The 17,043-nt window shown below is 55.2% G+C and overlaps 1 protein-coding gene across 3 annotated transcripts in view; it reads left to right on the forward strand.

Annotated features, from left to right (window-relative positions):
* MGLL (monoglyceride lipase) overlaps positions 1 to 17,043 on the forward strand; it is a 101,988-nt gene that overhangs the window by 63,175 nt on the left and 21,770 nt on the right. For all 3 annotated transcript variants that reach the window (XM_056129542.1, XM_056129541.1, XM_056129540.1), the window contains exon 4: positions 16,810 to 16,946. In XM_056129542.1, the coding sequence (XP_055985517.1) occupies positions 16,810 to 16,946 (137 nt within the window). The remainder of the gene's footprint in view (positions 1 to 16,809; positions 16,947 to 17,043) is intronic.

Here is a 17,043-nt window from a genome sequence, read left to right on the forward strand (position 1 = left end):
GGGACATCTACGACAGTGCCAAGAAGCAGTGAGCCACCCCACAGAACCACCCCCAAACCGGGTGGCCTTCTGTGGTGTGCGGTGGCTGCCGGGAGCACCAAGTGCATCCCGGCTCAGTTGCGCCCCCTGCAGAGTCCGTGGGCAGCCGCGGGTGGTGGGGTGAGGGGCTGCGTCTCTGAAGTTGGTAGCAAGCAAAAAAAAAAAAAAATTAAATTAAATTAAAAAGGGGCTGGAGCAATAGCACAGCGGGTAGGGCGTTTGCCTTGCACATGGCCAACCCGGGTTCGATTCCCAGCATCACATATGGTCCCCTGAGCACCGCCAGGGGTAATTCCTGAGCGCAGAGCCAGGAGTGACCCCTGTGCATTGCCGGGTGTGACCCAAAAAGAAACAAAAATGAAGTTGGTAGCAAAGATGCAGAGCTGGACCCAGGCTTGTTCAGGCCTCCTCCCTTCAGCGCGTCAGAGCAGGTCGGGTCGTGAGCCCGGTGAGGGGCCCAGGGGGGACCCCGAGCCAAGGGTGGGGAGCAGTCGCAGCCACCACACCAGGTGACGCAGCTGACTTCAGCTGTGCTCCAGAGGAGGCACAGGTGGGAGAATATAGTGAGGAGCATGTCCCAGAGCTCCTTCCGGGCATTGCTTTCTTCTGTACCTGCACGTTGGCGGGACGGGGAGGGGTCGTCTGTACTTGATCACGGCCAAAAGACCAAGAAGCGGTGATGGTGGGTGGTCTTGATGGCTCTGATTGAAGCCAGAAACAGCTTCCCTGCCCTCTTCAGCTTGGCTGTCATTCTCTCCCCCCTCCCTCTATGCTCTCTCTCTCCCCCCCTCCCCCTCTCCCTCTCTCTCCTACTCCTCCTCTTCTTCCCCCTCTCTCTGCTCTCCCACTCTTTCTTCCCCTCTCCACCTCGCTCCCTCTCTCTCCCACTCTCCTTTTTCCTCTCTCTCTCTCTCTCCCTCTCTCCCTCTCTCGGTTGGTCCTCCTCTCCCTCTCCTCCCTCCCGCCTTCCCCTCCCTCCCCCTCCCCCTCTGCCTCTTGCCCATTGCTGTTATAACAGACACACACCGACCCCAGTCACAATCATTTCTCAAGAGCCGATATGATTTGGAGGTTGACTGTAGCACCAGGCGATTTTGTTCGCTCCTGTATGTAATCCGCTCAAATCTGACTCTTTCAAAAGCCCCCTCGCCCGTGCCAAAAATTTCAAGTTTATTGTAGAAATTTGGAGACACAGAAAGGTCAAACATTCAAAAAGAACTTCTTTTTTTCCTTTTTTGGGTCACACCCGGCGATGCTCAGGGGTTACTCCTGGCTTTGCACTCAGGAATCACTCCTGGCGGTACTCAGGGGACCATATGGGATGCTGGGAATCGAACCCGGGTCGTCTGCGTGCAAGGCAAACGCCCTACCCGCTGTGCTATTGCTCCAGCCCCCACATTCACAAAGAACTTTTAATGACCCTCCACGCAATCCCTGCAGTGAGACGTTCCTTTCTCTGGGTCTGTTGCAGGGGTGTTTGTGTGTGAGTTGAGGTGATTGCATGTGATTTATGGTCAGGGATCCGGGCCAGTGGATTCAGTCACAGAACAGATGTGCTCCCCTGGAGACACTTGGGTTCAACCTCCATCTCCCCCCGCCCCCGATGTTTGCCCCCGCCCCCTCCTGCGTTCTCTTCCGTCTGTCGTCTGTCTGTCGGTTGCTTCTGGAACAAGGACGCATTTGGAAGCTTGGTGGGAGCAGGTACTTCCCCTTATCAGCAAGGGAAGGAGCCCAGCGCCAAGCAGGCAAGAACCCTGTGTCACCGGCAGCCTGGGGACATACGGTTCCCAGCCGGGAGCCCAGACCCCCTTCCGTGGCTCTGTGCCACGAAACTTCCTTCTATACAGCCACTCGCAGGAAATCCACAGGAAGCCGACTGGTTCCCGTGAGAACAGGGAAACCTGTGTCCCGGGGCGCCCAGTGTCCTCTCTGCTCCTTCCTCCCTGCTCACGAGACCTCAGTCGGTGGCCCCACAATGTCCCGCCCAGCCTGTCACCTGCACCTCAGTGAGCTCAGAGCAAGCAGCAGGTCTGCTCCGATGCTTCCTGCCTCTCCTCAGACTCTCTTGGAATGACAAAGATCTCTTTGGGACCAGAGGGCTCTTTGCTGCCCTTGCTCCCCACTGACTGCTGACCTCCTTCCTCCTCTGCCGCCTCTTAGCTCAGTAGGTTCCCCAGTGGGCTGGTAGCATCAGGCATTTAGGGGGGATGGATACTCTCTGGCTCTGTCTACCCTGAGGCCCGGAGCAGGCTCTGCTCTTTGAAACCGTCGGCTGGGCCCTCTCCCACTGAGGAGTGACATTTGTTTGAAGACCTGAGCAGAAGAGGAATCTACGCTTCCCACTCTTCCCTTTTCTTCTCATGTAGGCACTGTGTTTTAGAGCGTTGTTGACAATAGTGTCTCAGGCATACAGTGTTTCAGCTCCAGTCCCGCCATCGAGCTCCACCCCCCCCCCCCCCGTCACCGGCATCCACATCCCATCAGCAATGTCCATGTCCTGTACGCAATGTCCACATGCCCCCACCAGTGGCCCCAGTTTCCCCCCCAACGCCCCCCAACCCGTCTCCTTGACACACATTTTCAAGTTGAATTATTGTAGTTCGGGCCCAGCGGTGTGTCTCCACACCCGGGCCAAATCCCAGGCCTGATCCTTGCCCTGATGAGACATCCAGAAGCTTCTTCCTGCCTCCAGCCCTGGGATTTCCGTTTCTGTGACCTGTGTCTGAGGGTTCGCCCGTCTTTGAGATCTTCCACTCCCCACCAGGTTACTTTATACACCAGGGAGGCTCCAGAATGTTTCCAGACCCCAGAGTCAGAATGGTCTCTGCTAGACCAACAGAAGATTTGCAGGTTTGAGCAGCTCAAGAGACCGGGAAAGGGCTGTGAGATTCAGCAGATAAGGGCAGGCTGAGGTCCCAGTGCCCCAAGACCCATGCCGTGCCCTAGAGAGGCCATGACCCAGGGTGGCGGGCAGTACTCAGACTTTGTACCAGACTACGGACAGGTCAACAAACTGACATTCACAGCCCACAGAGAAGTGTGTGGGTGGGGTGGGGGAGGACGAGGTGGAAGTTGCCATATGTAAGTGTGTGGTGTAGTATGTGTGTATGGTGTGTGTGTGGTGTGTATATGGGCGTGTGGGCTGTCAGGTGTGTGTGTATGGTGTGTATGTGTGCATGGTATGAGTATGGTGTGTGTATGTGTGTGTTTTGTGCATGGCATATGTGTGTGAGGTATGCATGGTTGTGTGATGTGTATGTATGCATGGAGTGTGTGTGGTGTGTGTGTTTGTGTGGTGTGGTGTGGTGTGGAAGAATGTGTGGTGTGTGTATGTGTAGTGTGTATGGTGTGTGATGGTGTGTGTGTATGTGTGTGTGTGTGTGTGCAGTATATGTGTGGGGTGGTGAAGAGGGGCTGTAGACCCAGAGTTAAGGCCTTAATGCCTTAAGGTTAGAGGAGGCGGGAAGTGCACCAGTGTGCAGATGGAAACCCGAGGACCCATCCCCGGGACCCTGAGGACCCCAAGGATGGTGAGGTCCATCCCAGCCCAGCTCCCGAGATCTCCTGAGGGTGTCCCTGTTATCAGATGTGTGTCTGTAGGGAGCTGAGGGCCGTCACAGGTTCCCTTGTCTCTCTCTGCCACACCATCAAGGTTGGGCCAGGCCTGAGCCTAGTGGCTTTGAAACCAATACAAGAAGAAGCAGGTCTCTGAGTAGGTCCATGATTCCCAGGTTCGCAGTATCTTCAAGAATGAAAACGTAAAGTAACAAAGATGCCCATACTCAGAACTTTATTGAGAAGTTAGAAAGAAGCTCCCCAGCTAAGCAAAGTTCATGCCCAGTTCAATCAGCTTAACCAGTGACTGAATAGAGAACAATACTCCTACGTTAAAAAGAAAGAAAGAAACTCTCAGCTGGGGAGGAACTGAGTATAAAACTAAGTGAAGCGTGGCTCGTTTTGTGGGTTTTGATAGAAAAACTGGGTCTTTGGGTTTTTTTTTTTTTTTATCAAAGTCTCAGAGGATTCCTATTTGTTTTCCAGAGACGTCTTGTTAATTCAGGGCCCATTTGTGTTACCAAAATAAGTTGGACATCTTTTATTCCCACTTAGGCTGGAGGGAACTATTTATTTAAGGCCTTTTAGGGCTATATTTCACCACCTGCCCAGGTATGGTCCTTTATCTCTCAGTCTCCTGTGATGGGGCAGAATTTACAGCCTTGGGAGATTGTAAACATCTTCATTCTTAGAGCGTAGGAATTTGCAGGAATATTTAAAATGTGCATGGGAACAGTTAAAATGGAGCTGCTCACAGCCACGGGGAAGGGGAAACTGAGGTTTCCTCTTTTAACCTGCAGCCAACTTCTCCTTCGTGACGTCATCACCCTCAGTCTCGGGGTCGCCTTAGTTCTCTGATTCTGGCACTTTCTGGAAGCTGGAGAGACCATGCCGTGGGGTGTGTGGTTCTCCAGAGCGGGCTGCACCAACACTCGTCTTGAGGGCTCTGGGCAGGGAGGGGAACAGGAGGAGACAAAGTCACCCCATGGAACAAGAGACCACCATGCTCCCCCGGTCCAGAGATAGACATGATTGCAAAAGCGGTCAGGGCTTGGGGCCACACACCTGGGCAGGCCTGAGGATAGAGGCCAGATTAATGGCCTTGGGAAATAGCACCGTAGCACTGTCCTCCCATTGTTCATCGATTTGGTTGAGTGGGCCCAGTAATGTGTCCATTGTGAGACTTGTTATTACTGTGTTTAGCATATCGAATATGCCACAGGTATCTTGCCAGGCTTTGCCATGAGGGCAAGATACTCTTGGAAGCTTGCCGGACTCTCCGAGGGGGGCGGAGGAATTGAACTCGGGTCAGCCATGTTGGCTGCGTGTAAGGCAAATGCCCTACCACTGTGCTATCGCTCCAGGCCAGGCCTTGGGAAATAATCTGGTAAAAAGGAAGCTGAGGTGTCCATGGTGGGCAGCCCTAGGAGCTGAGCAGAGAACAGCCCCATGCAGGACTGGGGAGAGAGGGCCAGGGAGGAGGCTGGGACCCGGGAGAAAACGCGGGGCTCACCCAGGAGCATCTTCAAAACTTGGCATGGATAAGGCCCCTGATGGGCAGAGGTGTGAGCCCGGGAGAGGACAGTCTCATGCGCGGAAGGAGGACACTGGTGCGGGCACCGAGCCAAGGAGGGCAGGGCCAGCCGCCCATGTGGCCGCCGTCTCAGAACCGGCCCTTGCATTGGGCCTCTTGGTTGGGTTGTGTTTTCCCACATGGGCCGTTCTCACTTTTTCCACAGCACCCGCAGGAACCCCCGAACCCGCCGTCCCTCAGCTTCTGCTCACTCTTGCTGCCGCTGTGTGGACACCCCAGTAGGCCGCCTCTCCCCGCCGCTGTGGCCGCCGGCCGTCCCCAAGTCTATTAGTTGAGTCAGAATCACTTTGGCTGTCCGGCGGACAAGCCCAGCGGCTCTCACAGTATGGCTCTCACCTCTACTTACCCCTGCAGTGACTCTGCTCCAGCCCCCAGACAACCATCGTGGACGGGACAGGGCAGGGGGTGTGCTCTGGGCTCAGACACAGCCGCTGGGGACCCTTGTGCTGTGAGGTGAAAAGGCAGACGCAAGCTCACATGTCCTGCTCCGACTTGGTTGCTGCGGTTACTGTCGGCAGGAAGGGAAGGGAGAGGGGAAGAAGGCAGGCAGGAGGCGTCCCTCACCTCGCCCTGTGCCCACCCTTTAGACTGTTCCCCACTTACCCTTTCTAGCCACCTGCTTGTCATGGCATGGGACCTCCAGTGGCAATTTTAGTTTCTTTGTGTTTTAGGATTTTTTTGGTTTTGTTTTGTTTTGTTTGTTGTTGGACACCCCGGGCTGTGCTTGGAGCTTATTTCTGCCTTTGCACTCAGGGATCACCCCGATGGGGCTTGGGGGAACCCTATGGGGTACCCCAGGGATCCAAACCTGGATAGGTGACCATGTGCAAGGCCAGCATCCTGTCCGCCGGACTATCGCTCCAGCGCCTCCAGTAGAGATTTTAAACAGAGGGCACCCCAGCGCACCAGGGGGCAACAGGGTGCCCCACTGAGCAGTCACAGGCAGACCTGAGCCAGATGCGACGTCACAGGCAGTGTTCATGCCAGCTTCCAGCAGCTCTGCCTGTCAACAGGATTATGGGGTGGAGGCGCCAAGTTCCTAACAAAAATAATGATCTTAGGGACAGGAGAAAAGTAGTTTGCAAGCAAACTTCAGGTCAGGAATGCGTCTTTGTTGCGTTTCCCTGTCATTGGGATCCAAGGCTTCACGGTGGCTTCACTTTTTCTTAGTTTCAGCCCCTTCTCACTGCTGGGCTGAGGGTTCTGGGGGCCGCCGCCGGCCCTAGGAATTCGTGATACATCCTGTTTTTTTACCCCTGGCTTTTTTTATCCTCGTGCACGTCATCTCCCGGATGGTTTGGAGTACACCGTGCCCCGACGCCCAGATGCTGCCTGTGTTTGACCTGGAGCCCTCTCTGTAACACTCCACTGTGGCCAGAAAGATCTGGGCAAAAGGTCTGGAATTTTCTGGATGATTCTGCTAACTCGGCCCAGCATCCTGTGGGTTCCTGTGAGGCAAAACAAATTGGAGAGTGGCCCCAGGAGAGAACAGCAGTGGAGAGGGATGGCGGGGAGGGTCCCCAGTCCCACCCTTCCTCCCTCCCTCTGCAGAGCCCTCAGCAGGGTACAAAAGGACGATCTCATCCTGCTCCATGCCAAGAACCGTCATCATGGTCATCGTGACACTTTTTTTGTCATGCTGTTTCCTCTTTATTTATACAGCGGCGAGGAGGATGTTTTCAAATAACTCCTCTAAATATGAAATCCTGAGAATGCATTATTTCTAAAACGCTGCACCGTTGCCGCCTTTTCGCTGGTTACATTATAAAGCAGGCGGCTTAAATTTAAAAAAAAAAAAAAAAAAAGGAAGAAATCTGAGCTGAAATGTGTTTCCATTGCCCATATGCTGAATCCTGGCATCTTCATACCTTTTTCAAGCTGTTGTCAATTAGTAAAGAAATTAATTTCTGTTTTTACATCCCATGTAAAACGGAGCTAGTGCCGGGGTGCTGCTGACAAATCGTAGGGGGTGGGGAATTCTGCATTTCCCTCCTCCCGTTCCCCAACCACCACCCCCCCCATGCCCTGCCGTGCCCTGGTCCCTGCCCTGCATCCCTGGGAAGTTGAAGCTGCTTGTTGCGAGTGTCCACGGATGGAAACCTGGACCACCACAGACAGCAGAGGAGGCTTTTGTTGAGGGAAACAAGCTGTATTTCAGGCCAACAAGCTGGGATCTTGGACTTTCTGCCATATGCACGTTTCTGGAAAGAAGACAAAAGTGGATGGGTCCTGCCGACAACTGTTCTCGAACCTGCATGGGGAAGACCAGGGCTCTCACCCCGCCTGGACCCAGTGGCCCCTGGGGGTCCCTTTGCCCCGCGATTCTGTCCCTTTGTTCCCATCCTCTCTGCTTTCGGACCCTAACGAGGCTATTCACCTTATTTGCTGCAGAAAGGGCCACCACCGAAGAGGTTTGTGCTGTTGGCTATAGCAGGACACAGAATAAGCCAGTGAAAAAAGAGGGTTTGCAGCTGTGATGTCTGTATGTTTAAGCCGCAGGATTGCGGGCAGCCTGAAGTTGGAAGGCAGCCGGGCATGCCAGCCCCCTCGCATGCCTCGGGCACTGGGGTTCACGGCTGGATTGGAAGAATGAGAGAACTCTCCGGAACACAGGGACCTCCGACAGCTATGTGGTCACCACATGTTGGGGTGCCCATGCTCAGATTCACACAGCCCCCCGCCCCCAGGATCTGCCTGCTGTTTGGACTTCGGCTAAATCACCCCAATGCCAGCAAGGTCTTAGGGACCATGTGGGTCTTTCTTTGTCTCCCCCTCACCCAAGGCAAAGAAACAGAGGCCTTATATGGGCTGGAGAGATAGCACAGCGGGTAGGGCGTTTGCCTTGCATGCGGCTGACCTGGGTTCGATTCCCAGCATCCTGTATGGTCCCCTGAGCACCGCCAGGAGTAACTCCTGAGTGCAGTGCCAGGAGTAACCCCTGTGCATCGCCAGGTGTGACCCAAAAAGAAAAAAAAAACGAAACAGAGGACTTATACAGGAGAGGAAGGCCTGGACCAAGGCAGGCTGTTCTGATGACGCCTTGCCTGTGGTTTTGCCTGGACACAGTGCCACGAGGAGGTGGTACAGCAGCCTGTTCTACAGTGTGGAAGCTGTCGAGATAGAAGCAGACCTGAGCCTATGGATGGAGACTCACCAAGATATTCCTAGCTTCTGACCTGGAAATCCTCTCTTGGCAAGGTGACTCGGCTAACGATTTTATAAGTAGCTTGGCAAAGAGGTTCGTCTCAGCAAAGAAGAAACTGGGCTGGGTTCTGCTAGCAAAGAACTGAAGCAGCGTCAGTAGCCTGCCATGAAAGACAGCCAAGTGAGTGCTAAGAAGCTTGGGTGGTGAGGGGGCCAGAGAAATAGTCCAGCAGGTAGGCCACTGGCCTTGCACACAGCCAACCTGGGTTTGATCCCGGGAACCCCATATGGTGCCTGAGCACAAAGCCAGGCAGGAGCCCTGAGCACCAGCGGGTGTGCCCACAACCACCCGAAAGAAAAAGAAGAAAAAAAAAAAAAAACAAGTCATGGGGCTGGAGTGATAGGACAGTGGGTAGGGTGTTTGCCTTGCATGCGGCCGACCGGGGTTCGGTTCCCAGCATCCCATATGGTCCCCTGAGCACTGCCAGGAGTAATTACTGAATGCATGAGCCAGGAGTTACCCTGTGCATTGCCAGGTGTGACCCAAAAAGCGGGGAAATAAAAAGCAAGTCATATTGGCAAGTCACGGAAATGAGACCAAACTTGAATAATATGCACGTCTGGTTCTGCTGGTCTGTGGCTTGCTCTGCCAGCCTCTTCCAACCACCAGAACGGCAGTGCCCGGGTACACGAACCTCATCTGAGCAGTTTTCACAGACGGCCCCAGCTGGTCGCCAGCTATTAAAGGAGGGAGCGGCGTTAGGGCCCCACTTCATGGAAGACGGGAGCCCTGTGTGAGGCTTAATCTTGGGGAGCGGGTGTGTGGAGGGAGCCCAGCCCCCTCCAGCACGTCCGGCACCCCCAATGCTCTCCTCTGTCCCCAGACAGCCCTGAGGGCGTATGACACCTCCATGATGGCTGGCTGTCTTTCGTGACAGAGTCCGCCATGTACCACACAGCTGTGGGTGCGGTTTCTTTTGGCCCAAAGAGAAAGTGTCCCCTTGCCACCTGTTTGGTGGTTCCGTGGTGTTAGTGGTAGTGGTGGCCGTGATTGGGTCCCGCCCAGTTGGCCAGACCCCCAAACGCCGCTAAGCACTTGAAACCCATGAGATTGAGGAACTAAGATGCCGACAGTTTTCATTTTTGCTCATTGTAGCATGACTGACCGCAGGGCTGATGGGGATGCCCAGGGTACCTCTGGGCAGCTGGCCTTGCCCCGGCTCCCTGGCTGCTCGGCCCGATGGCATCGAAGGCCAAAGCCAGGCCTATGGTCTTCTGGGCCTCCCCTCTCCCATGGGTGGGCCACCACAGGACAATGCTCTGTCTTGTGTCTTGGTGCAGGACCCGTGTGCCCAGATGGTGGGGTGGGTGGATGGGAACAGATGGCCTGTCTCTGACCTCTCCACGGGCAAGGCCAGGAGGCTCACAAGATGCCCGTGGCCCTGGCAGATGGCTGCTGCCAATAGCCTTCCGTGGCCTTGGCCCTTATTCAGACAACACTGGGCAGGAAGAAGGAAGCAGAAACCAGTTTGGTCCCAGAGACCAGAGCTCCACCCTCATCCTGAGGGGCCCGCCCAGGGTCTCCAAGGCCTTGGCTCAGGAAGTGAGGCCTCTGGGTTGTGGACTGGCTTCCGCCTCAGGACTCAGTAGGAAAGATCTCCATTTCCAAACTCCCCGGGACAGGCTGGCCCATGGGCCCTTCAGGGACATGTGATTTATACCAGAGCAAAGTGGAAGTGGGTTTTGCTCATGCTGGAAGGAGCTGGTGCAGTCCCTTCTAGAGCCTGGGGGGTTGGGGGAGTCCTGGTGCCCACCTTCAGCATGGCCTAAGGCTGCTAGAACATTATACACACACACACACACACACACACACACACACACACACACACACACACACCATGTATCCCTGACCTTTTTCCTCTACATGCTGCACACAGCCACACCCATCCTCACTGGATTGACTCCTCCTGTACCCCATGAGGTGGGCTTTGAGAGAGCCCCTCACTGCAGACCAGTGAAGCTGCAGTGAGCCACCCCCCACCCACCCACCCCCAGCAATCTGGATGGCTATTCCCGGCTCTGTGCTCAGGTGTGACCCCTGGCGATGCTGGGAGACCATCAACAGGGATCAAGCCCGGTTGAGGTTGACCCCACGCGAGACTTAACCCCTGCCCTGTCTCACTGACCCCCGCTCTCCCACGTCTGACTCCTGTGGGAGAGACGGGCGGCGATGCCTCCTGCTAGCTTTGGCTTGTTACTGTCAAACGAGAAGAGTCACAGGGCCGGGGAGCTGCCCAGGTCAGCGGTCAGCAGCGCTGACAGAGTCGTGGTTGGGCCCAAGACACAAAACCGAGACCCCGTCCCTTTGGGGAGCAGAACCAGAGGCCATGCCGGTAGCTGGGAGAAGCACAGCCTCCGTGTGAAGGAGTCGGCTTAGGGAGGATGCGGACAGCCAGGCGGGCCCTGAATTCGTGCCGGTCCTCTGTTCTGGCTGCCTTCATGCTCTCTTGGCTGGACTTGAATCAGGACTAGCATCCGTCCGTCCCTTCGGCATTAAACAAAGACGTGAGGGGGCTCCCCCTGCCGGTCCCCTTCTTTGGGGCGACCTTTGAACTCCCAGGGCTGAAGGCACCATCTCTCACATGCCCCGTTCCCTGCTCACACGCTCTCCCTCTCTCTGGCGGAGAAAATGCGGATCCATCTCCTGCCTCTTGGCTCAGCTCAGGGTCCTGACTTCAGCTGTTTTTCCAAAGTTCCCCTTCTTAAATATTAAAGACGCAGCAGCTGGTGTCCCGGCGTCACGCCCCTGCCTTGCTCCTGGCAGCAGTTCCCTTCACCCCGGGTCAGCATCTCTGCGTCTTCAAAATCGCTTCTCTGACAGTTCCGCTGTTGGCTTGACTCACGGGGCCAGATTTCAGGATTTCCACGGTGTCTTTCCAGTGATGAATGCCACTGGGTTCAAACAGCGCTTTGGGACCCTGTGCCGGCTCTCAGCAGGGACCGACATGGGGCAGGCCTGGGGATGTTCCTCGTTCTGCATCCCTGACAGAGTCGTGGTTGGGCCCAAGACACAAAACCGGGACCCCGTCCCTTTGGGGAGCAGAACCAGGGGCCATGCCGGTAGCTGGGAGAAGCGCAGCCTCCGTATGAAGGAGTCGGCTTAGGGAGGATGCGGACAGCCAGGCGGGCCCTGAATTCGTGCCGGTCCTCTGAAACTGGACAGAAGGCGGAAGCATGGGGAGGGGCCTGGCCGTGCTCAGGGGAACAGGTGGGATATCAGGGATTGAACCCGGGTTGGCCACATGCAAGACCAAAGCTGACCCCACGGCTCTGCCGTCACTCCAACCCGGGAGTCCTCTGGTCTTCTCAGAGCAGGTGAGCCTCCTGCAAGGACACTGCGTGACCGTGAGACGGCATCCACGGTGGAGGGTGGCCGGGAGCATGGCTGTGGAACAGAGGTGAGGATGAGCGGGTGAGATCTGACCTCCCAGCACTGTGTTCACAGGCCCTGAAAGAAGGCCTGGGAGGCGGCAGGCCTGGGCCTGGACTGGACCCCCAAGTCCTTCTTGGCTCAGTCATCACCCCCTCCCACCCCCACACTTTAACCCTCTCCCCAGAAGCCAAGTCCACACCTCAGAGCCCCAGGGGGCTCCATCTCAGCCAAGCTTAGGATCTGATTTCTCAGGGGATCTTGAAGCCTGTTTCTTTTCTGTTTTCCTTTTGTATGTATTGGAGGTGGGGGGCGGGGATGGGGGGTTCTGACACCCAGTTGGACTCAGGACGTACTCCTGACTCAGCAATCAGAGACCATTCCTGATCCCTGGAGGGGCCCTTTGGGGTGATGGGGCTCAAACCTGGGTTGCCCGTGTGCAAGACAAGCGCCTCACCTGCTGGACTATCATCCCAGCCCCATCTGAGTGGTCTGGGGCCCACCGGGGTTTCTCGACCAACCGGACAGCAGTTATCCTGAGCTGTAAGCGAGGCACAGCCTATGGAGTGACCAGCCCCAAGCTCTGTCCAGGCTCCCCACGGCTCTGTTCTCTCAGCCAGAAAATGAGGCAGAGAATCCCGAGTCCAGAGCTGTGAGGGTCCGTCAGAGTCTGAGCTAGGGGCCTCGGAGATGCCCAGCTGTTCTGCGTGACCTGGTGTTAGAATGCTGCTCCGTGGAGCCCTCTTTCCTTACTCCGGGATGTTTCCACCTGTGCTTTTCCTTCTTTTTTTTTAAACTTTATTTATTTTTGGCTTTTTGGGTCACTCCCGGCAATTCACAGGGGTTACTTCTGGCTCTGCACTCAGGAATCACTCCTGCCAGTGCTCGGGGACCATATGGGATGCCAGGGATTGAACCCGGGTCGGTTGTGTGCAAGGCCAACGCCCTGCCCACTGTACTATCACTCCAGTCCCCGCTTTTCCTTCTGTAAGAAAATGAATGCTAAGAAACTGCTGTCATTAACAGCCTCCTCGGTTTTCTGGACACTTCCTGTAATCACTTTATGTCCTGCACGTGCTGGTTGGTGGCCTAGAAAGTTCTTCTCAGGCAGAAGCATTTGATAGCAGACAAAGGGACTGGGGACCGTCTAATCATTGCACTAAGAATCAACCCACACTTATTTTGCACCAAGCCTGTCACCTTCAGGGGTGTCTGAAACTGGGCTTCGTTTTTTAACCAGGGGTACTTATACACTGTCTTGGAAAATGACCACAAAGTGGCTACCAGGATGGGTGGACCTTGTGCCCCGGAGTCCTTGAAACGGGTGTCGGGGTGCACCAGGCAGGGCCACACGGAGAAGCTCCGGGGGTAGACGACAGGCAAAAGGCACAGGGGACCTGTGAGGCTGGACGCCAGCTGTGGTTACGATGGGAGAAGAAGGGAGTCGGGAAAGTGCTCTTAGGACAGGCTCCATCTGCCCCCCAGTGGGCTCTGGGGCAGTCAGACTGTTTCCGGTCAGTCGTCTGGTCTCTGGTCTGGAGGCAGAAAGGGCATGGGGAATGACTCCATGTGAGGGACCCCAGGAGGGTGGGCACGGGTGGGTTTGCATATGAAGGACGAACTCTCAGCCCTGTCCTAGCTCTGAAAAGTAGCGACCCTCAAGGGTGTCTCTGCGGTGTTTACTTTAACTAAATGTGAAGCATCGAAATACAGAGTGAAAACCTAGCACCTAGTGGAATCGGAACCAACTGGAACTTGTAGAACTAAGGTCTGTGGCATAAGTTCTCTCTTTCACGATGAAAGGAGGAGGAGGAGGAGAAGGAGAAAGGGGAGGAGGAGGAACAGGAGGAGGAGAAGGAGGAGGAGGAGGGTGAGGAAGATGATTCCATGTGCAGATCTGTTGCTCTGTGTGATGTCCGTGGTGCAAAAAGGAGAATGTCATCACCCGCCAGGGCGCGAGTCCCAAGCAGACCCACTGAGGAGTGGCCGTTGTGAAAACGTTGCCTGCGATTCATTTCAATGGACATTTAGCAAGCTCTGACTCCCAGCCGGGCCTGGGCAAGCGCAAGGTGGGGCACCTGGAGGTGGCACAAGGCAGCTGCCGGGAGGCCTCTCAGGTCCATGGCAGACATCACTAATCGCTCACAGCACGTCTGCGGGCACCGTCAGTCACCCCTCACACTCTATCACCGTGCCACCGGAAGGCATAGAAGCAGTGGCACAGAAACTGAGGATCCCAGCACTTAAATCTTGATGTTTTTATTTTTTCTTGCTCATTCTGGGGTGTCTCCCAAGCAGTGTGTAGGTTCAGGCAGGGGGCTGAGGACTTGATGCCACTTAGGACTTTTATTTTGGGGATCATCTGGGCCACCTCAGAAATACTCAGGATCTCAAGGCCGTACCCAGGACCATGTGGTACCAAAGATTGAACCCAAGTTAGGCACATTCTAGGCATGCATCATAATCGCTGTACTATCTTCCAATCCATAAACCTTTATTTTGTTTTTCGATTGGTGGGGGGGGCGTACCAGCAGTGCTCAGGCTTGCTCCTGCCTCTGTACTCAAATCATTCCTGGCAGTTCTCTAGGGACCATTTGCAGTACCGGGGGTCACACCAGGGTCAGCCACACGCAAGGCAAGTGCCTTCCCCCTGCGCGATGTCTCTGGCCCTTAGTCTTTATTCTCAACACCATTCGAAGGACCAGAGAGACTGTCCAGCGATTAACGCACTTGCCTTGCAGACGGCCACCCCAGTTTGAGTCCCAGCACCACATATGGGTCCCCCAATCCCTACCAGGGGTCACTCCGGAACACAGAGTAGGGACTAGCTCCCGAGTGCTGCTGAATGCAGCCTCAACCTACCCCTGCCAAATAAACTTAAAATCCACATTGGAAAAAAAAAATGGGCTCTTGAAGTTTAGCCCTGGGGTGGGGGCAATATGAGGGGACAGAAGTGACACGTGCAAGAAGGCAAGAAGCACCTGGTAGGTGAGGGACCCAAGGAGCAGACGGATACAGGTATGGGACTCTGGGCCGCATGGGTGGCTCAGGGGCTGAGCATTCATTCGCCCTGCATGTGTGAAACCCTGAGTTAAATCCCCAGAAAACAAAACAAAACAAAACAAAACAAAAAAAAACGAACTTAAGCCTTCCTATTTGGTCTAATTTTCTTCAAAGTAGGGTGTCAGGATGACATGAGAAAAAAAATAGATTTTCCCCCCACAAAGTGGGGGGAATAGTCTAGATTCAAACAAACAAAACATAACCTAATACAATGTGTAATCTAGGTACCCTGGTTCTTATTTTTTTTAAAAATCCAGCTATCAAATACTCAGACACAGTTGGGAAATTTGAATTCGGGCCAAGTGTTAGGTGACATTCGGGAGCTATTGTTGATCTGGAGAGTTATAGTTGGTCATCAGAGTTGTTATTAGCGTGGAAAGGGGCCATTGTAGCTCGTGTTGTCTGGGGTATGTGTCCTGTGTGAAGGGTCTCGTCCCCCTTCTCTGGACATCAGACTTGGCGGGCTTTCCCCATGTGACAACACGGTAACTTGTACATTTATTATATAGTTTGGGGAGGGGGGTCTTGATCCACCTCTCAGTAGTGGAGCTTCAGCTGGGGGAGGAGACGTCGGTGGTGGTCGGCGGTGGCCCTGGTCACTTGCTTTGTGCTCGTTTAATACTGCTGAGCTGGACACTTGAAAATCTGGTTCAGAGGAGAACTTTCATCCAATGTTTCGTCACAATTTTTAAAACTTGGGCCAGAGAGATAGGACAGCGGGTAGGGTGCTTGCCTTGCACATGTCCAACCCTGTTTAACCCCCAGCACGGCATTGGGTCCCCTGAGCCCACCAGGAGCGATCCTTGAGCACCGAGCCAGCAGGCACCCCAAACAAACAAACAAACAAACATACTTATTTAAACAGGAAAATGTTCCTCCAAGGGGGGTGGGAGACTGTGAGTGAGCTGGTGATGGAGCTCGTGAGGCAGGTGGAGGGTCAGAGGGGTGGGTCCAGGTCAGAGGACTGCCAGCAGGGGGTGGGGACACATGGGGGACCAGACAGGCAGGGAGCGGTTGGGGGTGCTGAGGATTTTAGAGTCTGAGGTCTGCAGGCGCAGGCGAGTGTACCCTTCCTGTCTGTGCAGTGGGGGGGGGTTGCTTTATCTCCAGCCCCCCCAGAGGAATGCGGGAGGCATGTCCCCCCACTTGACGCAGTGTCGGGCTTGGGAGCACCTTTCACATCTGCGCTTTTCAGACACGTCAGCTGCTCTGCACACGGTCGTTTCTATAGCGACCGGTGTCCTTCAGAGAGATGGGTAACGCAAAGACCCCCAGACAAGGACGAGGGACAGAACAGCAGAGCTGGTGGCAGAATAGAGACGCCAGGGGAGAGGAGGTGCCCTGTTTCACTACCGTCCCGTGGAGACCCTTTACAGTCGCCATTTGCTTTCATTCGGTTTGTCCTGTGGAAGCCACTGAAAGCTGTGAGCTGTGGGGTTTTGACCCGGCCCAAGGCTCCCCAGAAGAGCCATGAAGACCCCATGCCTGATCCCTCTTACTCCAGCCACATGCTGAAGGGCAGCTTGTTTAGTGCCTCTGTCTCTCTCTCTGTCTTTCTGTCTCTGTCTGTCTCTGTCTCTCTCTTTCTCAGTGAGTGTCTGTGTTTATGCTGGCCTCCTTCATGGCCACATGCCTCCTTGATGGCCGAATGCCTCCTTCATGGCCGCATGCCCCCTTCATGGCCGCATGCCTCCTTCATGGCCCTGTGCTCAGAGACCATATTTTCTTTTCTCTCCCTTCCTGGCTATGTAACTCACCTTCACCTGCAGGCTCCATGATCTGTAACTGGGTGTGTGTGTGTGTGTGTGTGTGTGTGTGTGTGTGTGTGTGTGTGTAGGGATGGGGGGGTGGAGATGTGGGGAGGGGGTCAACGGGGGGTTGATCAGAAAGAGGGGTCACAGCTGAGTGGCTTGTGACAATGACTTGGGACCCCACAGCATGGCCGGCGGCAACCCCCTGGTGACTGGTTCCCTTTCCCTTGCAGTCGGCCACGGGCAGAGTGAAGGGGAGAGGATGGTGGTGTCTGACTTCCACGTCTTCATCCGGGACGTGCTGCAGCACGTGGACTTGATGCTGAAGGACCACCCAGGGCTGCCCGTCTTCCTGCTGGGCCACTCCATGGTAAGTCGTGCCCCAGAGACCAGCCTGGTGGGGGTGGGAGGGGTGGAGCCTCTGTGGGCACAGGAGTGGGCCTGCCCCACCCCCCGCCCCACTTCCC

This window comes from Sorex fumeus, unplaced genomic scaffold (assembly GCF_029834395.1).
Source record: "Sorex fumeus unplaced genomic scaffold, SorFum_2.1 ptg000072l, whole genome shotgun sequence".
NCBI classification, from domain to species: domain Eukaryota; kingdom Metazoa; phylum Chordata; class Mammalia; order Eulipotyphla; family Soricidae; genus Sorex; species Sorex fumeus.